Source organism: Sciurus vulgaris, assembly GCF_902686455.1.
Source record: "Sciurus vulgaris genome assembly, chromosome: 2".
Lineage (NCBI taxonomy): Eukaryota > Metazoa > Chordata > Mammalia > Rodentia > Sciuridae > Sciurus > Sciurus vulgaris.
This window is the reverse complement of record NC_136462.1, coordinates 82,787,522-82,809,969: the sequence shown is the minus strand read 5'-3', so window position 1 is coordinate 82,809,969 and position 22,448 is coordinate 82,787,522. Positions and strand designations below refer to the sequence as shown.

Sequence of the window (22,448 nt, the reverse complement as noted above, 5' to 3'; positions counted from 1 at the left end):
TCAGCTCATCCCTGTGACAGGGAAACCAAACCATGTGGTTGGTCTGCCCTGTAACTGGGAGGCTGCTTCCTTACTTACACAGCTCTCTGCTCCCACTATGGGTGATGGAATCAAGTCTCAGTAGGATTATTAAATATGGAATGGTAGGTAGTAAGCTATTTTAATCTTTAATGAGGACAGAACAAGAGGGAATGGGCTGAAAAGAGGTTCATGAATTAGTTCATTAAAATGTGCGTATTTAGGAGGTGATAATAGTAAGGGAGGGTATGCTATCTCTTTGTATAATTTCTGTACAGGAAAGAGCCCTGTCTGGAAGTGAGAATACTCCTTCAGCTATGGCTAAGAGGTCTGACCTTTCGAACCTTCTGGATCTCCCAGTGGGCATCCTGTAACCATTCATCCTTTTCCTTCCCAACTAATAATACCATCCATGTGACTAAGCTTCACTTTTTTTTTAATAGATATAGATTTATATTTATATATAAAATAGTTTCTTACAAAAAAACCCAACCAAACAAAAAATTAAGATCAACTTAAAAAAACAACAACAACAACAACCAAAATCAAACAGGAGCAGAGATGGGGTTGAGGCATAGGGTAAGTCCCTGGCGCTGCCCTGAGTCTGCGGGGCTGGATTTGAGCTGAGAAAGAAGGGGCGGAAAACTGAGGCGCTCAGTCACCCTTCTGCTTGGGTGCTTGCATGGTCCCATTGGCCAGAGCAGTGGGGCTGCCTGGGGAGGTGGCATTTGGTGTCTGGGAGGTGCCTCGAGAGGTGTGTGGGGGGCGCAAGTAGGTGCTGAAGAGCTTCCCATAGAGTGGGTCATGGAGGGAGAAGTTCTGGAACTGACCTGGACAAATAAGAGTGAGATGGGGAAAAGTCAAAAGACCCAAGAATGAGAAGAGGACACCCCTGCAATTTACTCAGAATCAAGATGTCCTGCCCTTCTTCTCTCTGTTTAACTTTTCAAATCCAGGTTTTTGTCTGCTCTTCCCCTCCAGCCTGTTCCTCCCAGTCTCAGCTCAAGACAGAGGTTTTATCCCCAACACCAGCCGATAACCTTTGTTCCCTCCCGACCCATGCTTTCTTCTCCAAATCCCTGGTACTAATGATGCCTGAGTGCCTGGGAAGGCCAAGAAGGTAGTGACTCACAGAGGGAGAGGCCCTGGCTGGGTGCCTTCTGGCACAGCTCAGCATGCAAAGTTGTGGCAGCAGGGCGAGGTGAACCCAGCAGCAGGTGCAGGATGGTGCTGAAGCCATCTCTGTACAGCAGGCGGCCAGGCCCCTCTGCCTGCTCTTCAGCAAAGAGCTTGGGAAAGAAAGGGATGCAAGTCAAGTTCTGTCCCAAAGCCATTGCCCCACATGTCTGCCCAATACACTCCTCTTCAAAAAGCTCTGTGCATAGGCCCCCTCTGACCTTTATGGACCTTTCTGCAGAACTGTAAACTCTATAGTTTCTGTCCTCTTCTTGTTCCCAGCTAGACCTCAACACAAACACCAGGGCTCTGTAGCTTTGGGAAGTGTGGCAAGGGGTAGCACACCAAGTGCCTACCATCTAGAGGCTATTGGGAATAATGTACAACACAGGCCTCCTGGTATGGGTGAGCATAGCCACAAGTGCCCTCCACTTCCCAAGTACCTCAAAGGCTAGGCGAGTCAGCTCCTCCAGGTTCCTGCCCCCATCCAGAGCTGCTAGTGCAAGAGCCACATCTCGGAAGTCCACCAAACCCTTGGCATCCTGGAAAGAGAAACCGGCGTGATGCAGGGCATGCTCCCTCCTGCTGTCTGGATTTGGACTCCTCCCTCTCCTAAGCAGGCATGGTTGTGAAGCCTGTGAGAGCTCCAAACTCTGCAGGATCCCTGATAGTCCCCTCAGGTCACAAGCTTTCTCAATCTATCCTAAGTCACCTGGTGATAAAGCTCTCCCATGAAGAGATCTCCAAGGAATGTTAGGGAATCCCTCTGGAATGCCAAAGTTACCATCAAGTATCTGACATACCAAGAGGGCACTCCTGGCCCCCAAGCTGGACAAACTGGTTCTCTTCTCTGACTCAGCCTATGTGGGAGAACTGGTCTCACAGACTGAAAGGGGACTGCTGGCCTAATTTCTCACAAAAAATCCCCAAGTGGGACGCCTGCTGTACCAGCTCTATAGGAGAACCATGTACACCGCTCCTTTCAGGAACACCCAGTGCTTCAATCTAAGGAATCTACAAACTTGGTCACTCTCTATCCCTTCAGAGAATGTTGAGAGCTATAGTCTGTGTCTTAAATAAAAAAAAGAGCTCCTTAGGACTACTGTTGTTCATAAACATTAAGAATCTTCTAAAATTAAAATCTGACAGGGAAATCGGGTTATATACCAAGGAAATACACGATCTGCCAAGATTCTTGAGACTATCCCAGAATCTCATAGAGAAGCCACAGGTTATTTGAAAAATTCTGCCTAAGAATTGAAAATACTCCTGGTCTCAAATTCTCCACTGTTTAACCTATCCAGAGGTTAAGACCCTCACCCAGTGCCCCACATGGTCATAAGATGCCCCATCTCTGCCAATCTCTAAAGTAGCTTCAGAAATTGATGAACCTCACTGATGGTTTATTTTCCCCCTTGTTCCTCCTGACATAATTAAAATGCTACTCTTATGCAGGGTGTGGTGGCACACACCTGTAATTCCAGTTGGGAAGCTGAGGCAAAAGGATTACAAGTTTGAGGCCAGCCTCAGCAACTTAAGAGAGGCCCTAAGCATTTTAGTAAGCCCCATCTCAAAATAAAAATTAAAAAGGGCTAGGGATGTGGCTCAGTGGTTAAGTGCTCCTGGGTTCAATCTCCGGTAAAAACAACAACAACAGAACAAATCACTGCTCTTCCATGCACTGGATACTCAACAAAAAAATTAAACTTCCAGTGGATCCTGGAAGATAGTCATCTATCAAAGGCAGTCAGAATACCCAATGCAGACTCCCAACTGGACATCCTACTGACATGGCCAGTAGGATATCACCTCTAATGCATGAGCAAGTCAGCCTCAAGAGCAAGCCCTGGCCTCTGCCCTTTGCACTGTAGCTCCTTTACCTGCTGGAAGTAGCTGAAGGCACCAGCCACTGTCTGAGGGTCCGAGAGCTGTAGCTGCCTTGCAAACTCTTCCTGGCCAATCATTCGACTCCGGCTTGGCTCTGCTCCAGTATCCACACGGCCAGGGGACAGCCTACAATAGAATTGTTGAAGGCAGAGCTGACTCAGTTTCTTTCTGGAAATACCGTGCAGTAGCACCTTGGCCCCAGCACCACACATTCTCCCAGCATAGGTTCAGCTGCTGGATTTTTCTTTCCCCCTGGTGCAGGGAATTGAACCTAGGGCCTCTACCACCGAGCTACAGCCCTGGTTCTTCAGCTACTGTTTTTCTAAGATACACTGAAAGTCTTTGAAAGTCTTCAAAGTCTTTGCTTTTCTCACCTATTAGAAGGTATCCTCCCTACTTCCTATTATTCCTTTTAAACTTAGCTTAAGAAGCTCCTCTACCGTCCCACTTTTTTTTCTTTTTAAGACTTTCCTTTCTCTCTCCCACTTCTCCCCTTTCTTTTTATTTTCTGTTTGTGATGCTTTTACCTTCATCTTCAAGGTCACTTACCCAGCCTTCCGAAGCACCTTTCCCAGTTCCCAGAGCCGTGGCTCCAATGCCACCTTCAGACGGCCCACCACAATCACAGGCAAGCTCCCTACAAACTCACATTCGGTGGCTGGAATGCCCAGGGCTCTACAGGATGAAGAGGGATGGAGCGGAGAGGGAAGGAGGAAGCAGAAGACATTCTGAGGGCTCATTACTGACTCTGGCCTGCTGACCCGGGAGAGGTCAAGCTCCTTCATCTTTCCCTTCCTCAGTCTCAGCTGTGCAATAACCCTTCCCCTTGCCAGCCCCTTTATCTTTGCCTCAAAACCGCCCCACTTCCCCTCCTCCCTGACGTTCCTTTTCCCTGTGTATCTGCTCCAGGAAATACTTTGTGGAACACTCACTGTGCCATGACCCTCTGGACATTGTTGGCATAGAGGGTGGGGTCCCTGCTCTCCTCAGGGCTGGGCTGATACACAGGGAGGAACTGAAACAGACGTGCACAATTCTTAGCAGGACCTCAAATGGAGGGGTGACCACTCCCACTCTTTTCACAAGGCTCAGTCCGTGATGCTCTTTCTCCCACCCCACCCACTGGGTTCATACCTCCACATCCACGATGCTGCAGGGCTGAGAGGCTGTGAGCCAGAGAACTTTGAGTCTAGGAGAAGAGAGACCACCATGCTCACACATCTCCAACTATGGGCTCCTCCTACCCTGAGGAGGGGAAAGTTCTATCCAAGGATATAAATCAAAATGAACCCCTAGCTACACAGTCAGCTGGGTGAATGTGCATTGAGATAGAAAAGAAAAGGTCCAGGAAGGTAGCTGGGAAAGAGAGAAGAGCTGCAGGGATGTGTCAGAGGAAGAACTGTAGGCAAGACGAAGTTTGGGTAACAGAGGAAAAAGGCAAGAAGCATGGCTGGTGGTGGTGTCCTAGGGGACAACTAAGGAAGGAGATCACTTAAAAACAGAAAAGTGAGGAGCTGTAATCACAGCAGGACTGATGCAGGTGGGACAAGTGAACACACAGCCAGATCACACAAAGGTCAGAGGGAAAAGGGAAGTGGCCTTTCCTCCTCTAGCTTTCCCAGTCCTAGAATGAAAAGGGCCAGAGTAGATAGCCCAGGAATAGACAGACCCCGCTCCCCACCCTCACCCCAGGAACACCAGAACTCACACTCCAGGCCCCCTCCACGCCCAGCTGGTGGTGTCCTATGGGAGAAGCAGAGGTGGGGGCAGAACATTACTTTTCTTTCCTAGAACTGGCCAGTCTTCTTTGACTTGGCCCCAACTCTGCCTCCAGCCCCATCCCCAGATGCACATCCCCATATGGCCCCAATGTTTTTCACTTATTCCCATCACGGTAGATTCACGTTCCCCTTCAACCCTTCCTTGGACTAAGACTCACCACACTGTTGGGGTAGCGGATGAGGACAGGCTGCACAGGCACCCCTGCGATGAAGGCTCCTAAATCCCAATACCGCCCCCACCCCCAGGGACAGAGGTTAGTGCATGAGATAGCATGAGGTGTTGGGGTCTGGGACAGTTCCCAAATGAGATCTGACCCTGCTCCCTTCATTTGCAATTTTCTGACTCCTCAACTTGTCATCATTAGCTAAGGGGATCCCTGTCCCCCTTTCCCCCAGCCCTCCCCACCCTTCTGCTTCGCAGGTTATTCCTCCCCCAAACTGGGGCTCATTTTCCCCACTGCCTTACCACCCACTGTCATTTTATTCACCTGGCTTGAACTTAAGCAAAGCCTTCTTGTTAGAACAGGTGCCTTCTGGAAAGAATAGCACCTGAGGGAAAACCCAAAAGAGCAGAATGAGGTGGGGAGGAAAGGGAAGCCTCTTCAGAGCACAGAGAAATGGAGGAGAGGGTCTGAAGACCCTTACCCACCTGGGGCCACTTGCCTCCTGAGGTGGCCCGCCTTCGGACCTCCTCCACTACTCTGCGGCGAGAAGCTGGGTCATGCCGGGACACTAGGATGGCTTGGTTGAATCGAAGAAGGGCTGAGGGTGGGAAAGGATAGCTGGAGGAGTCATTTGGTCCCTACCCCGGGGCAATGACACCTGCAGCCTCCATTTCCTCACAGTATGAGATGTTCCTTAGTTATATCTTTGCCCTGGGCACAATTCCTTTATTGGACCTTGTTCTTTCAGAGAACTGATCAGCACTCCCTCCAACACCTTCTCTGCCCCAGTCCTGAGTCTAAAAGACTGGGGGACAAATGGTGTTGATTTACATTTCATTTGCCAACAGTCAATATCCCTTCTAACTTCTACTTCCCTACCTGTGCCCAGAGTTGCCACCCCCCACCCATCACTGTGTTGTGCTTTCTCACCTCCAATGACAGGCACGGAAAGGTTTTCGGCTCGGGACACAACCTTGGGCAGGTCACAAGGCAGCAGAACAATGGGGTCAAAGAAAGTGGAATGGGGGGCAGCAACAAGGACAGGGGCTTGGAGGCGAGAGGCCCTCTGGCCCCGAACACGAATCCGGAGGAAGCCCAGCAGGAAAAAGAGCAGGCGGCTCAGGCCCAGTACCCCGTTGTGGCACACAGTCCTGCCGGGGCAAGGTTGGGTATCAGTGGGGGCAACAGCTCTGACCTTCATTCACTCCCTCTTAAGGCATCTGGAAAAGCAGAGCACCCCTTTTTTCTTTCCTCAACTACTTTGGCCATAGGGTTGAAGTTTCTGGACCTTCTGGGACATGTCAGGGCATATTAGAGGTGAGGTCCTTGGTACCAGGTCTGGGCTTGGCTGACTAATCTCACCTACCCAGGCCTGACAAAATAATTTCAGAAGCCTCCCCCTCCTTTTCCAAGAGGGGGCAGAAAGGATAACAGGGAAAAGAAATAGGGTTTGGGGTTGACTCTTTACTTACTTCCTCCATCCTGTAATGGGCTCTTGAAGCTGCTCCTCAGTAAGACCTGCTACTTGAAGCCAAGCAAAGGGCCAGAGGAGAAAGAGGACGATAAAGGCCAGAAGTACTCGGATGGGGGCCAGCAGTGCCCCCAGGAGGCAGAACTGCAGAGGGTGGGAGAGAATGTCACTTACGGCTGGGACATGCTCTCGCCATGGTATCGCCTCTCCCAAAAGGATGGGCCCAGAAGCAGAAAGCCATCACCCTTTGCAGGTGAGGGGCTGTGTGGGAACCAGAGAGGGGACTGGGTTCCCAGTGGAATGAAGATATCAGTGAGGACAAGAGGATCAAAAATCATTAGCACCAGGAGCTTCCTTTTGCCATCTCTTGGTTCCCACCCCACCTATAAAGGTGAATGTCATAAAACACATCTAGCACTTGCAAAGGCTGTTAAGAGAGAAATTAATGAGAAAATGCATGTGACAGTGCCCAGCACTGTGCTTGATGTAGACTAGAGACAGGTCCTCCTCCCCCACATGCCTTTCCACAAATAGTTCCCATGTCAAACAGAAACCAGGTGCAGAGCTCTTTCCGCTTTGAGCCTGGGATGCAGAGGTCCACTTTTCAGGCCTCAGGTCAGTCTCCAGTACTACCCAAGAGGAAAATCTTTAGTACTGGGGGATGGGGGAGAAATGTTTGGCCCCCACTCTGCAAGGTAGGGGTTGCTAGGCGCCAAGAGTGACTCCAATAGGCTGCCCTGGGGAGGCAGCAGGTAAACAAACGTATCTTCTGAGTCTGACTCCGGGGAGGTGATGACAGCAGAAACCTTGGACACTTCCTCCTGACACCAGCTCCCTGATCCCCCAGGCTGGTGTGACCCTTCACTTCCTGTAGCCAACCCCCTTTCCAGCTTCCCTGCCCCCACCAAGAGGTACTGCAGTGCGGGGAGGGCAGAAAGAGGGGGTGTTGGAAGGGCACAGGGACGCAGTCTCTGGGTCCAGGTACGTGTCTAAGTGAGAGCCCCAGAGAATCACTCAGCAACCCCTGCCCCCACAGCCTCCAACTCCATCCTAGCTCGTCAGCCTCCGCAGGATGTAATCCGCATTCCCCAGTGTCCTCCATCTCCCCTACTCCTGGGTCCCCTACAGTGCTCCATCCTCACCTACTCAATTCTTACACACCTTCGAGCTTGTCTATCGCCCAAGCCCACATCCTCTCCAGGGCTCCTCGCCCACCCCCGGCCGCCCCCACGTGCGCACATCCGAGCTCCAGCTCCACAAGCCTCTCGGCCGGGTCCTTCCTGGATCCCCGTGCCCATCTTTTCCACGGCTCTACACGGCCTCATTTTCGCATCTCCACATTTGTCCGTCTCCGCGAGTCTTCCCGACGCCCCCTGCCCACACCTTACCTTAACCCTTTGGAGGCGCGAGAGATGTAACTCGTGCACGAAGGGGTTGGGGGGCGCTGGGGCTCCGGGGGTGGGATCCAGGGGGGCCCAGTCCCCCGGACTTCCCTGGCTCATGGCGGGAGAAGGTGGGAGGGTGGGCCCCGGCCCCCGCCCCGGGCCCCGCTCTGCAGAGGAGCGGCTGCTCCTGCAGCGGCGGCGGCGGCGCTCTGGCCCGGCCCCGCCTGGTGCGGGCCGCCGGGGGCGGGGAGCAGGCGGCGCGGCCCGGCCCGCTCGCGTTGTCAGGGCGCCGGCAGAGGGGCGGGGCTTGCAGCGTCCGGCGCCCCCGCTGCTCCCAGGCTCCCGCAGCCCCTCCGGCCATTGCGCCGCCGCGGCGGGCTGTCGGGTGCGGACTGCCCCGGTCCCGGCTCTCCGGCAGTTGCTCCCTAAAGACCTGGTCGCCGCTTCCCTGTCGGCTACCGGCTTGGAGCTGGAGTGGGGCCGCGAGGTGGGCGCGCCGCTGAGAGCGTCCTCGTCCCCGCCTGGGTAGAGCGGTCATCCTGCGAACGCGGGTCTGGGTGGCCCTGGTCTGTTGGGAATGGAGGGGCGGGAGCACAGGACGCCGAGGCCGGCAGGTCCAGGAGGAGGCGGGCCCTGCTCTCCCTGCGGAACTCCCTGACCTCAGCTTACTCTGGTCGGCGGTGGACCACCTTCCCTTCCCGATGGGGAGGCGCCATAGCGCGAGCCCTTGCGCTCGCTCGCTCGCTCGCCCTCTGGTGGCCGCCCTGCGCCTCGCAGCTCTCCCCGGAGCTGGCAGGGCCAGTTCACCCGCGCCAGGGCGCGTTAATCTGGGCGCCATCAGCCGGGTTGCGTTGGCCCGTGTGCCTCCGTGGAACCAGGAGAGGCGGCTGGAGGAGACAGCGGTCGGTGTCTGTCTGCCTGGATCCCAGAGGACACAGTAATCCTTGTCATCCACAATTTCCAAACTGCCTTAGAAAACAAACTTAAGCATCCTGGTTGTCAGACCGTGGAGGGATCAGGCACCAGGGAATTATGTGGTCTTTGAAATCCCCAACCAGGAACACAATCAAATATGTAATACACAGAAGAAAAACGTGGCTTCTTTGCTTGGGAAAAGAAACTGCCTTCAATTTAACCTTGTCCTACTTCTGCCTAGTGAATGGTAAAGCTGAAAGATGAAAGTGACGGAAAAGGGAGAGGGGACTCATAACTAAGGGTATTTGCCTCTACTTGCTTCTTTATATCCAATTTTGAGTTAATAGGCTCCATGAAATTTTCGGAGCCCAGGCTGAGAGGCATGAGGCTTTCTATCCTGTTGAGAACAGAGAATTGCCAGGATATTTTTGTATATAACATGGAGTAGGACAAAACCAAGCATAATTCCTGAATTTGAGAAAAAAAAAAAATCTCATCTTCTACATTCTCACCAGAAAGAAAAAAAGTTCAATTTAATTAATTAATCTCCTTTGCCTTGCTTTTGGGAAAAAAATTTAAGGAATAGCATAAAGTTTGGGCTTTATTCAGCTTCACAACTCCAAGGGATTTGAAGGGTTATAGATAGGAATAATGAGGGAGAAGGATAGGATAATGAAAGAGAGGAATACTCATGTTTTTCTAAAACTAGGTAGAGATCATCCAGGAACTTGGGTGCGCCACTTCGTAACACTGGTCCACTTTATGCTTGCTGCTCTGCCACTGTGCCTTATTTAAAAAAAAATATATATATCTATATATATATGTGTGTGTGTGTGTGTGTGTGTGTGTGTGTGTGTGTATTTAGTTGTATATGGACACAATGCCTTTATTTTTAATGAGGATCAAACCCAGTGCCTCACAGTGCTAGGCAAGTGCTCTACCACCAAGCTATAACTCCAGCCCCAACTGTGACTTATTTTTTAAATGGACATGTTTTTTCTCTTCCTCTCTTCCTGTTCCTCCCTTATATCTCCCTCTCCCTAATCTCAGAGGAAACAGGATTACCTTTCTTCTCCATCCTAGACAGAGTTATCTGTCCTTGAGCACATACATACCACAGGAATGAAGTAATCCAGACTTAGGGGATGTCACTAAAAGGTCTCAGAAATGACTCTCCCAAATTAACAAGGGAATTACAACTCTGGACAGAGAACATGTGGAATATAGCCTTTGAATCACCAATCCAAAAGCCTCCTATCCCCGTGATGGGCAAAATCATAGCCTCTAGGATAGGAGTTGCCTGTCCTTTGCTGGCAAAAGCTGTGTCCTCATTATTGGATTGACAATGGGGACAAGGACTGAGTTTTTGGTAACAACCTCTTTTCACTCCTTTCATGGTCATGTTTCTGGTCATGGCAGCTGGTAGGTATCTTTAGCCTTGAAGGGTTGGGGTAGAGGGGACTGGAAGACTAGGCAAGTCTAGGTCAAGTTAGCCCTATATCATAGTTCTGGACAAAACATTTCTCAAATGCTCAACATATCTACATGCAGAGTTGGGTATAATCTGACCCAAAAGTTAAGGCAATGAAGGAGCAGGCACAATAAAGACAGAAATGCCAAGTGTTTTCATCCTGTTGCAGTTGCCCATCAGACACGGGCAATGAAGAATCAAATGAAGAATGAATGTAGCCTCAGGTCCCTGAAGCTACTGTTAGCGCCACAGCCCACATGTTAGAAGTATTACCTACAGCAAAGCCAGTGAAAGACTAATAATGTATTATGCAGCTGTGTGACCTCCCAAATTAGTGATTTTAAGTCAGTTAAGAGGACTGGGGCTGTAGATCAGTGGCAGAGCACTTGCCTAGCATGTATGAGGCACTGATTTCTATCCTTTGTACTGCATAAAATATATATAAAATAAAGAACAAGTGAAGCTGGTCATTGTGGCACACACCTGGATTCCCAGTGACATGGGAGGCTAAAGCAGGAGGATGACAAGTTTGAGGCCCTAAGCAAATTAGCAAAACCATGTCTCAAAATAAAAAAATAAAGGGTTGGGGATGTGGTTCAGTGATTAAACATGCCTGGGTTCAAATCCCTGGTACCAAAACAAAACAAAACCAAGTGAAGCTAGAAAGTTTATTTAGATTTTTGCTAACCTAACAAGGAGATGGGAGAAACAAGAGGAGAGGATTCAATGAAGACCACGAAGTACCTCTATAGGGCCAGGGTTTTATTTTGTGTTACTGGGAAGCAAACCCAGGAGTGCTGTACCACTGAATCAAATCTCCAGCCCCCTTTTTATTTTTTATTTGGAGATAAGGCCTCTCACTAAGTTTCTTAGACAATTCCATAGATCTCTTTTAATTAATTAATTAATTTTCTCAGTACTGGGGATTAACACAGGGGTGCTGTACCTCTGACCTACATTCCCAATCCTTTTTTCAAAAAAATTCTTTTATTTTGAAACAGGGTCTTTGTTAATTGCACAGACTGGCCTTGATCTTGTGATCCTCCTGCCTCAGCCTCCTGAGTAACTGGGAATATAGGCATGTACCACCACACCTGGCATCTTTTACCTACTATTTAAGGAAGGGCAATTTTCTGTTACCTTCTGTGTTTTCCAAAGTAGTTCGATTGCGTTTATAATTTTATTTTTTCAACTAAGGCATTTAATAGAAACCTGGTTAAACATAATTTGATTTTTATACCTTTAATATTTTATATTTTGATTTTATTTTTGGTACCAGGAATTTAACCCAAGAGCACTTAACCACTGAACCACATTCCCAGTACTTTTTATTTTTGGTTTAGAGACAAGGTCTTGCTATGATGCTTAGGGTCTTGCTAAGCTGAGACTGGCTTTTAACTTGTGATCCTCTTGCTTCAGCCTCTCAAGCCACTAGGATTACAGGCATGTATTTAACATGCAGCATACCTTTAACATTTTAACATAATTTAAACATCTCTAATGGTCTTATGAAATTTAGGACCCGAAACCAAAGAGTAATTATACTTACAAACAAATTACTATAATTAAATATTGATTTAGAAAAAATTTCAAAAGCTGAGCAAAATATTTCCAAAACATCAAGAACAGAACAGTTCGAGAATTTTGTACCAGGGATTGAACCCAGGGATGCTTAACCTCTGAGCCACATCCCTAGCCCTTTTTAAAATTTTTTTTTTTTAATTGTAAACAAATGGGATACATGTTGCCTCTGTGTTTGTACATGGCGCAAAGGCATACCATTTGTGTAATCATAAATCCACATACAGTAATGTTGTTTGATTCATTCTGTTATTTTTTCCCCTTCCCCCCACCCCTCCCACCCCTCTTTACCCTCTATACAGTACTTTCTTCCTCCATACTTGCCCCCCTCCCTAACCCTAACTCTAACCCTAACCCTAACCCTTCCCTCCCCCCCATTATGTGTCATCCTCCACTTATTAGTGATATCATTCGTCCCTTGTCTTTTTGAGATTGGCTTATCTCACTTAGCATGATATTCTCCAATTTCATCCATTTGCCTGCAAATGCCATAATTTTGTCATTCGTTATGGCTGAGTAATATTCCATTGTGTATATATACCACAGTTTCTTTATCCACTCGTCAATTGAAGGGCATCTAGGTTGGTTCTATAGTCTGGCTATTGTGAATTGACCAGCTATGAACATTGATGTGGCTGTATCTCTGTAGTATGCTGATTTTAGATCCTTTGGGTATAGGCCAAGGAGTGGGATAGCTGGGTCAAATGGAGGGTCCATTCCAAGTTTTCTAAGGAATCTCCACACTGCTTTCCAGAGTGGCTGCACTAATTTGCAGCCCCACCAGCAATGTATGAGTGTACCTTTCTCCCCACATCCTCGCCAACACCTGTTGCTTGTATTTTTGATAATCGCCATTCTAATTGGGGTGAGATGGAATCTTAGGGTGGTTTTGATTTGCATTTCTCTTATTACTAGAGATGTTGAACATTTTTTCATATGTTTGTTGATTGCTTGTACATCTTCTTCTGTGAAGTGTCTGTTCATTTCCTTAGCCCATTTGTCGATTGGATTATTTGTATTGTTGGTGTAGAGTTTTTTGAGTTCTTTATAGATTCTGGAGATTAGTGCTCTATCTGAAGTATGATTGGCAAAGATATTCTCCCACTCTGTAGGCTCTTTCTTCACATTACTGATAGTTTCCTTTGCTGAGAGAAAACTTTTTAGTTTGAATCTATCCCAGTTATTGATTCTTGCTTTTATTTCTTGTGCTATGGGAGTCCTGTTGAGGAAGTCTGGTCCTAGGTCGACATGTTGAAGATAGGGACCTACTTTTTCTTCTATAATCTGCAGAGTCTCTGGTCTGATTCCAAGGTCCTTAATCCATTTTGAGTTTAGTTTCGTGCATGGTGAGAGATATGGGTTTAGTTTCATTCTGTTGCATATGGATTTCCAATTCTCCCAGCACCATTTGTTGAAGAGGCTATCTTTTTTCCATTGCATATTTTTGGCGCCTTTGTCTAGTATTAGAAAATTGTATTTATTTGGGTTTGTGTCCGTGTCCTCTATTCTGTACCATTGATCTACCTGTCTATTTTGGTACCAGTACCATGCCGTCTTTGTTACTATTGCTTTGTAATAAAGTTGAAGTTCGGGTATTACGATACCCCCTGCTTCATTTTTCCTGCGAAGGATTGCTTTAGCTCTTCTGGGTTTCTTATTCTTCCAGATGAATTTCATGATTGCTTGCTCTATTTCTGTAAGGTACGTCATTGGGATTTTAATTGGGATTGCATTGAATCTGTGTAGCACTTTTGGTAGTATGGCCATTTTGACAATATTAATTCGGCCTATCCAAGAACATGGGAGATCTTTCCATCTTCTAAGGTTTTCTTCGATTTCTTTCTTTAGTGTTCTGTAGTTCTCATTGTAGAGGTCTTTTACCTCTTTTGTGAGATTGATTCCCAAGTATTTTATTTTTTTCGATGCTATGGTGAATGGGGTAGTTTTCATAATTTCTCTTTCTGAGGATTCCTCACTTATGTATAAAAATGCATTGGATTTATGAGCATTGATCTTGTAACCTGCCACTTTACTGAATTCACTTATGAGTTCTAACAGTTTTCTGGTGGAATTTCCTGGTTCCTCTAAGTATATAATCATATCATCCGCAAATAGGGATAGTTTGAGTTCTTCTTTTCCTATTCGTATTCCTTTAATTTCCTTGGTCTGTCTAATTGCTCTGGCTAGAGTCTCAAGAACGATATTGAATAGGAGTGGTGAAAGAGGGCATCCCTGTCTTGTTCCAGTTTTTAGGGGGAATGCTTTCAGTTTTTCACCGTTTAGAATGATATTAGCCATGGGCTTAGCATAGATGGCCTTTACAATGTTAAGGAATGTTCCCACTATCCCTATTTTTTCTAGCGTTTTGAGCATGAAGGGGTGTTGTATTTTATCAAATGCTTTTTCTGCATCTATTGAAATAATCATGTGGTTCTTGACTTTAAGTCTATTGATATGGTGAATTACATTTATTGATTTCCGGATGTTGAACCAACCTTGCATCCCTGGGATAAAACCCACTTGATCGTGGTGCACTATCTTTTTAATATATTTTTGTATGCGATTTGCTAAAATTTTATTGAGAATTTTTGCGTCAATGTTCATTAATGATATCGGTCTGAAATTTTCTTTCCTCGATTTATCTCTGTCTGGCTTGGGTATCAGGGTAATATTGGTTTCATAGAATGAGTTTGGGAGGGTAACCTCCTCTTCTATTTCATGGAATACTTTGAGAAGTATTGGAATGAACTCTTCTTTAAAGATTTTGTAGAACTCGGCTGAGAACCCATCTGGTCCTGGACTTTTCTTTGTTGGTAGGCTTTTGATGACCTCTTCTACTTCATTACTTGAAATTGTTCTATTTAAATTTTGTATGTCCTCCTCGTTCAATTTAGGCAATTCATATGTCTCTAGAAACCTGTTGATGTCTTCGAAATTTTCTATTTGGTTAGAATATAGATTTTCAAAATAGCTTCTAATTATGTTTTGTATTTCAATCGTGTCTGTTGTGATATTTCCTTGTTCATTCCGAATTTTGGTGATTTGGGTTTTCTCTCGTCTTCTCTTTGTTAGAGTGGCTAAGGGTTTATCAATTTTGTTTATTTTTTCAAAGAACCAACTGTTTATTTTGTCAATTTTTTGTATAGTTTCTTTTGTTTCAATTTCGTTGATTTCAGCTCTGAGTTTAACTATTTCCTGTCTTCTACTACTTTTGGTGTTGGTCTGTTCTTCTTTTTCTAGGGCTTTGAGCTGAAGTGTTAGGTTGTTTATTTGTTGATTTTTACTTCTTTTATTGAATGCGCTCCATGAAATAAATTTCCCTCTAAGTACTGCTTTCATAGTGTCCCAGAGATTTTGATATGATGTTTCTTTGTTCTCATTTACCTCTAGGAATTTTTAAATTTCCTTCCTAATATCTTCTGTTATCCATTCATCATGTAATAGCATATTGTTTAATCTCCAGGTGTTGGAGTAGCTTCTGTTTTTTACTCTTTCATTTATTTCTAACTTCAAACCATTATGATCTGATAGAATACAAGGTAGTGTCTCTATCTTCTTGTATTTGCTTACATTAGCTTTGTGGCATAATATATGGTCTATTTTAGTGAAGGATTCATGTGCTGCTGAGAAGAAAGTGTATTCGCTCTTGGTTGGATGGTATATTCTATAAATGTCCGTTAAGTCTAAATTATTGATTGTGTTATTGAGATCTATGGTTTCCTTGTTCAATTTTTGTTTGGAAGATCTGTCCAGTGGTGAGAGAGGCGTGTTAAAATCACCTAGTATTATTGTGTTATGGTCTATTTGGTTTCTGAAATTGAGAAGGATTTGTTTGACATACATGGATGAGCCACTGTTTGGAGCATAGATGTTTATGATTGTTATGTCTTGCTGATTTATGGTTCCCTTAAGCAGTATGTAATGTCCTTCTTTATCCCTTTTGACTAGTTTTGACTTGAAGTCCACCTTATCTGAAATGAGGATGGATACCCCAGCTTTTTTGCTGAGTCCATGTGCATGATATGTTTTCCCCCATCCTTTCACCTTTAGTCTATGTGTATCTCTTTCTACGAGGTGAGTCTCTTGCAGGCAACATATTGTTGGATCTTTCTTTTTGATCCAATCTGCCAGTCTATGTCTTTTGATTGATGAGTTCAGGCCATTAATATTCAGGGTTATTATTGAGATATGATTAGTATTCCCGGTCATTTGGTTCATTTTATTTATTTATTTATTTATTTATTTATTTATTTTGAGATGACTTGGTTCTTCCTTTATTTGACAATTCCTTTAGGATGGTTCCTCCCATTGCTGATTTGTTTCTTTGTTTTTCATCTCTTCCTCGTGGAATATTTTGCTGAGAATGTTCTGTAATGCTGGCTTTCTTTTTGTAAATTCTTTTAGCTTTTGTTTATCATGGAAGGATTTTATTTCATCATCAAATTTGAAGGTAAGTTTTGCTGGGTATAAGATTCTTGGTTGGCATCCATTTTCTTTCAGGGCTTGAAAAATGTTGTTCCAGGCTCTTCTAGCTTTTAGGGTCTGGATTGAAAAATCTGCTGATATCCGTATTGGTTTCCCCCTGAATGTAATTTGATTCCTCTCTCTTGCGGCCTTTAAAATTCTGTCTTTATTTTGTATATTGGGCATTTTCATTATAATGTGCCTTGGTGTGGGTCTGTTGTAATTTTGTATATTTGGAGTCCTATAAGCCTCTTGTACTTGATCTTCCATTTCATTCTTCAGATTTGGGAAATTTTCTGATAGTATTTCATTGAATAGATTGTTCATTCCTTTGGTTTGTTTCTCTAAGCCTTCCTCAATTCCAATAATTCTTAAATTTGGCCTCTTCATGATATCCCATAGTTCTTGGAGATTCTGTTCATGATTTCTTACCATCTTCTCTGTTTGTTCAACTTTGTTTTCAAGGTTAAATATTTTATCTTCAATGTCTGATGTTCTGTCTTCCAGGTGTTCTATTCTATTGGTTATGCTTTCTATGGAGTTCTTAATTGTTTCCTTCATTTCAAGGATTTCTGTTTGGTTTTTTTTCAATATCTCTAACTCTTTATTGAAGTGATCTTTTGCTTCCTGTATTTGCTCTTTTAACTGTCGATTGGTGCGATCATTCAGTGCCTGCATTTGCTCTTGCATCTCGTCATTTGCTTCCCTGAGCATTTTAATTATGTGCATTCTGAACTCCCTTTCTGTCATTTCTTCTGCCATGCTGTCGTTGGGTTTCATTGATGTAACATCTAGATTTGTTTGCAGCATTTTCTTTCCTTGTTTTCTCATATTGTTCAGGTATCAGTTGACCGCTGTGATATTGCAGATTTCCTCTATTGTCTTATAATATCCCTGAAGATTTCTATTATATTCCCTCTTAGTCTTCAGTAGCCTGAAATCTTGGAGGAAGTTGATAATGCAGTGCTCCACAAGGGAGCTGACTCCCTAGGGGTGGTGGCCTTCTGGTGGGGTATATTCCCTGTTAGTGGGCAGAGGTACCGTCACTTGCTGATGAATGGTCATCCAGAAGGGAAGTAGGTTGTGGGCTGATGCAAGACCAGTTTGGGCCTGTGTCTCTGATTTTACGGTCCTTTTGGGAGAACCTCACCCAACAGGGAGGAGTCACCTGGTGGGGAGGTCTCGCTGGTCGGTTTTCCTCCCAGAGGTTCCGTTCAATTCACAACTACTGCCTGGGCTGGGCAGCCTTCTTCTGCAATGTTCCCAGGGACGGACCTACCTCCTGGGCCTGGAAGCCTCACCCTTCGCAAACGAATCTCCTTAGGCTGCCTCTCCTCAGAGAAGCTGCCTGCAGTCCTGGAGCCTTCGCTCCGCCCCTCAGTTTGTCTGTGGGGCCCTTCCACCAAGAAGCCGTCTAGGACCCTGCTCTGCACTTTTCGCCCGGCTATGCGGCCCCTCCTCTGAGCAGCCACCTGGAGCCCCTTACAATCGCTCCGAGTCCCAGTGACCCGCCACACGCCTTTTCCTCCGGCAGCCACCTGTTGTTCCGTGCGGTCGCTCTAAGACCAAGTGACCCACCACGCACCACTTTCTCCACCAGGCAGTCACCCAGAGATCTGGTGCGTCACGAGTCCCAAGAACTCACTGTGCACCTTCTTGTCCCGACTGCCTCCCGTAGCCCTGGTGCAGCCACTTCTAGCCCAAGCACCCCGCCGCGCTCCTCCTCCTTCTCCAGACAACCCCCCTATGTTCAGGAGCGGATGCTCTGGGACCAAACCACTCACCACGCTGTTCCACCGGATAGCCGCCCAGAACCCTGGCGCAGCTGCTCCAATTCCAAGTGACGTGCCGAGCCCGTATTTCTCCTTCTCCTCTGGGCAGCCCCCTGTGTTCAGGGGTGGTCCCTTTCAGTCCAAACAGCTCACCAAGCACCTTCTCCTTTGGGCAGCCTCCCAGAGCCCGGGTGGGTTGCGCCGAGTCCAAGCGCTGTGGTGAACAGCCACCTCTCCAATGCTCCCAGCTGTCTGCGATCACTGCTCCGGCGGGGGGAGGGGTGCCTCGCCGGCAGTTCTACTTTGCAAAGATCCCTGCTTTCGGGGCTACCGCCCCGTCCGGGGGCTACCGCCCCGTCCGGGACGCCTGCCCAGTGGGAAACACCCGGCTGCTTTGAGTTGGTCCCAAGTCTCTCAATATCTCCTTTTCTTGAGTCCTGAGTCCACGCTGCTCCTCCGGATAGCCGCCCGGAGCCCTGGTGCAGCTGCTCCAATTCCAAGCGACGTGCCGAGCCCGTATTTCTCCTTCTCCTCTGGGCAGCCCCCTCTTCAATGCTCCCAGCTGTCTGCGATCACTGCTCCGGCGGGGGGAGGGGCGCCTCGCCGGCAGTTCTACTTTGCAAAGATCCCTGCTTTCGGGGCTACCGCCCCGTCCAGGACTCCTGCCCCGTCCGGGACGCCTGCCCAGTGGGAGACTCTCGCCTGGCTGCTTTGAGTTGGTCCCAAGGCTCTCTATATCTCCTCTTCTTGAGTCCTGAGTCCTGGAGCAACACGAAACGCAGCCACCCTCTAGTCCGCCATCTTGAATCCCCCTAAAATTTTTTATTTTGAGACAATTCATATTGTAAAAAATGGTTTATCCGTCTGGGGCTATAACTCGGTTGGTAGAGTGCTTGCCTCACATGCACAAGGCTCTGGGTTCAATACCCAATACTACAAAAAAAAAGTTTATAAATTCCATTTTTGTAATAAACACGTGGCAGAAACAGCCAATCAATACACAAATGTCACCACATTAAAAAAATACTTGATCAAACTTCGAGTCTAAGAACATACGTTTCTTTTAGCAAGTCTACAGTAATTGTCTATGTCTTTCCTTTTAACTGTTTTTAAAAATTCCACATATCCCCAGTGTTATCTTCTGTCCCAGTTACAGGACAATGACATGGAGGAAGAGGGTGGTAAACAACCATGTAAGCCGTTTTCTGCTGTTCCTTCTGCCCATAGACTGGTGGTTGTGAGGCAGCACACTATCCTCAGCAATGGTAGCCTTGATAAGAGAAAGAAAACTCTTCATCACCACGGACTGCAAGCTGCAAGTGACCTGGAGTGATATACTTTTCTTTGAGATCCTTGGAAGCTCTACCTGTCAGCTCCAGCTCCTGGGCAGTGCTCCAAAACTGCCGCACTGGACTCGGCAGCAGTGGCATCCATCCATCTGTGTGCTTGTGGCGCGAGTCTCAAGTGTCTGTGGATGTGGCCTCCAGAAAAATGTAGTCCAGCTCTTTGTGAGCCAGTCACTGCCTTGGCCTGGGCCTTACCACTTTCCTTTGCAGGTTTGCGTCCAACCATGGTCTGGGTCACCTTTACCTCGGCAATGCAGCATGACCACCCGCTGCCGCCCTGCTCCCACGAAGCCAGCCGCATTGGCCTGCTCTGCCCCTTTCTAATTTAGATGCCGTAATGCAGCTGGCTGGTGGGGCATGCCTGTGATCCCAGCAGCTCTCCAGTCTGAGGCAGAAGGAATTGAAGTTTGAGGCCAGCCTCAGCAACTTAGTGAGGCCCTAAGCAATTTAGTGAAACCTGTCTCAAAATAAGAAAATAAAAAGGATTGGGTGTAATACAAAGCTGCTCCCCTGCCCTTTCCATTGCATCACAACCTAGCTTGTCAGTCTGAAAGCTGCTCTCCCCGCCCTTTCTAGTGCAGCCATTTTCCCCGCTTCCCAACTACTGTCAGTCTGTGAACATCCTAGCTAGCTCTTGGTTCATCAGTCAACTTGCAAGTATCCTTCTCCGTTATTGGTCCCCTGTTAGTCTGGTGGGATTCTTAAAGATAACTTCACTGCCATCTTTTCTCTCTTGCTTTTCTCTCCCCCAACTTGCTTTTGAAAGAATGAACATTTTTTTTAAGCTATTTTATCTCAACTCCCTAAGGTCTCCCGCCCATTGTCTTAACTCCCTGAGGTCACCCTCCTGGTTATCTTAACTCCCTGAGGTCACCCTCCCGGTTATCTTAACTCCCTGAGGTCACCCTCCCAGTGATGGGAGCAAAAGCCCCTAAAGCTGTTCCAGGAAATAGCCCCAAACAGAGGGTAAAAGAGTAAATTGGGCCAGATAGCTAGATAGTGCTCAAACAGTAGGATTACCAGAAACTATTGACCAGAATCTACGCCCTGTTGTAAAACATTGTAAAACATGTTCTATGTTATCAGACAACTCAGACCCCCTTTGGAATTTCCCGGCAGCTTTGTTCCCCCATTTTTCTTTTCTTTTCCTTTTTCTTCCTTTCATGTGCAACCCCTCCCGATGTGTGGTTTTCTGCCTTTATAAACTTGTAAGATTTTCTGCTAGGGACTCGACCCTTGCACTCCTGCGTGAGTCACGAGTCGGGTCCCAGCGCGCTGGAATAAACACCTCTTGCGGTTTGCATCAAGTGACGCCTCCTGTGGTTGATTGGGGTTGCCGTCGGTCCCAGGGATAGAGTCGGGGTCTCCTTTTTGGAGGTCCTTCACTTTCTTGCTCCTCCTTGTTTTCCACTCTCTCTAGCGCGTGCCCTTTCTCTTTCCTTTATCTTTTCCTCTCATTTTCTCTCTTACCCTGCAGGGAGACACTCTGTTTGCTTAATAAACTCCCTTATGTGATTTCCCGTGTCCGGCATGGTTTTCGTGGGATTTCTTACACTGGGGATGTGGCTCAGTGGTAAAGGGGCCCTGGGTTCAAACCCCAGTACCAACCAACCAACAAAACACTTGTCTAGTACTTTGCTGTACGTTGGAGTTTTACAGATTTTGTCTTTTTTTTTTTTGTCTTTGGGATTTGCAGCAGATGTGCTGGTTCTTCATTGTCCTTGTCCTCTCCATCCTGCTCATCCCTCTCTTTTTTGCTGTATTGGCAATTGAATCTAGGCTCTCAAGTGCTAGACAAACACTCTCCCATTGAATTCCAGCCCCAGTCAAGCCCTCTGCTTTTTTTAGTTACTGGGAATTTAACCCAGGGGCACTTACCCATTGAGCCACATCCCCAATTGCTCCTCCTATTTTTCTTCTTCTTCTTCTACTTCTTCTTTCTAGATTTTTCATTTGAGACAGAGTCCGGCTAAGTTGCTGAGACTGGCTTTGAAATTGGTGATCCTCCTGCCTCAACCTCTTGAGTTGCTGTGATTACACGTGTGTGCCACCGCTCCTGGTCAGCTCCAGCCCTAAATTAAATGCATTTATTAGAATAAATAATTAAATTAAGACAGGGTCTTGGTAAATTTCCTAGGTTAGCCTTGAACTTGCCATTCTCCTGCTGCAGTCTCCCAAATATCTTCACTTGACTCCCTTTCCCTTCTTGATACCTCCCACCCCTGTACTTGGAATTGAACCTAGTTGTGCTCTACCATTGAGAGACATCCCCAGACTTTTTAATTTTGAGACAGTTTCCATAAATTGCCCAGAATGGCCTTAAACTTATGGTTTGCCTGCCTCAGGCTTGGAGTAGTTGGGATGATAGGGGTGTGCCTGCACACCTGGCTTCCCCTTTCCTTCTTTTATTATTTTTTTCATTAAAAATATTTTTATTTTTACAGACTTCATTTTGATTCATTGTACACAAATGGGGTACAACTTTTCATTTCTATGGTTGTGCACAATGTAGATTCACACCATTCATGTAATCATACATATACATGGGGTAATACTGTCTGTTTCATTCTACTACCTTTCTGTCACCCACCCCCTCCCATCCCATTTTCCTCTACACCATCCAAAGTTCCTTCATTCTTCTCCTCCCCCACCCCCTTTAGTTATATATTGTCATCCACTTATCAGAGAAAACATTTGGCCTTTGGTTTTTTTGGGCTTGGCCTATTTCACTTAGCATGATATTTTCCAACTTCATCCATTTACCAGCAAATGCCATAATTTTATTCTTTATGGCTGAGTAATATTCCATTATGTATATATACCATAGTTTCTTTATCCATTCATCAATTGAAGGGCATCTCAGTTGGTTCCACAATCTAGCTATTGTGTTGAGCAGCTATGAACATTGATGTAGCTGTATCTCTGTAGTATGCTGATTTTAAGTCCTTTGGGTATAAACCAAGGAGTGGGATAGCTGGGTCAAATGGTGGTTCCATTCCAAGCTTTTTGAGGAATCA

At 46.4% G+C, this 22,448-nt stretch overlaps 2 protein-coding genes across 3 annotated transcripts in view; one reads left to right on the top strand and one right to left on the bottom strand.

Moving 5' to 3' along the window:
- Nucleotides 1-144: 144 nt before the first annotated feature.
- Nucleotides 145-8,132, bottom strand: LPCAT4 (lysophosphatidylcholine acyltransferase 4). 2 transcript variants are annotated; one of them, XM_079126362.1, is made up of 14 exons: nt 7,886-8,132; nt 6,499-6,641; nt 5,957-6,177; nt 5,512-5,624; nt 5,351-5,411; nt 5,021-5,079; nt 4,790-4,824; nt 4,216-4,270; nt 4,014-4,096; nt 3,631-3,756; nt 3,075-3,207; nt 1,638-1,736; nt 1,151-1,307; nt 145-848 (listed from the first exon to the last, which is right to left on the bottom strand). In XM_079126362.1, exons 1-14 carry the CDS (start codon nt 7,997-7,999, stop codon nt 673-675), a joined length of 1,575 nt encoding a protein of 524 aa, XP_078982488.1. In that variant the 5' UTR covers nt 8,000-8,132; the 3' UTR covers nt 145-672. The 2 variants fall into 2 exon arrangements, with proteins under 2 accessions (XP_078982488.1, XP_078982489.1); XM_079126363.1 differs by lacking the exon at nt 7,886-8,132 and adding an exon at nt 6,672-7,870 and having other exon boundaries at nt 6,499-6,547.
- Nucleotides 7,998-22,448, top strand: part of LOC306655308 (uncharacterized protein) — a gene marked incomplete at its 5' end in the record, with an annotated part of 62,735 nt that continues 48,284 nt past the window's right edge. Inside the window, one exon of the mRNA XM_079129686.1 lies at nt 7,998-8,369. Within this exon, the coding sequence (XP_078985812.1) occupies nt 7,998-8,369 (372 nt within the window). The remainder of the gene's footprint in view (nt 8,370-22,448) is intronic.

Coding starts and splice junctions, on each gene's coding strand:
- LPCAT4 (XM_079126362.1), bottom strand. CDS start 7,999: ATGAGCCAGGGAAGTCCGGGGGACTGGGCCCCCCTGGATCCCACCCCC. Junction 5,625..5,956: donor TTCCGTGCCTGTCATTGGAG/GTGAGAAAGCAC, acceptor TCCCACCCTCAG/CCCTTCTTCGATTCAACCAA. Junction 4,825..5,020: donor TCCGCTACCCCAACAGTGTG/GTGAGTCTTAGT, acceptor CTTCTCCCATAG/GACACCACCAGCTGGGCGTG.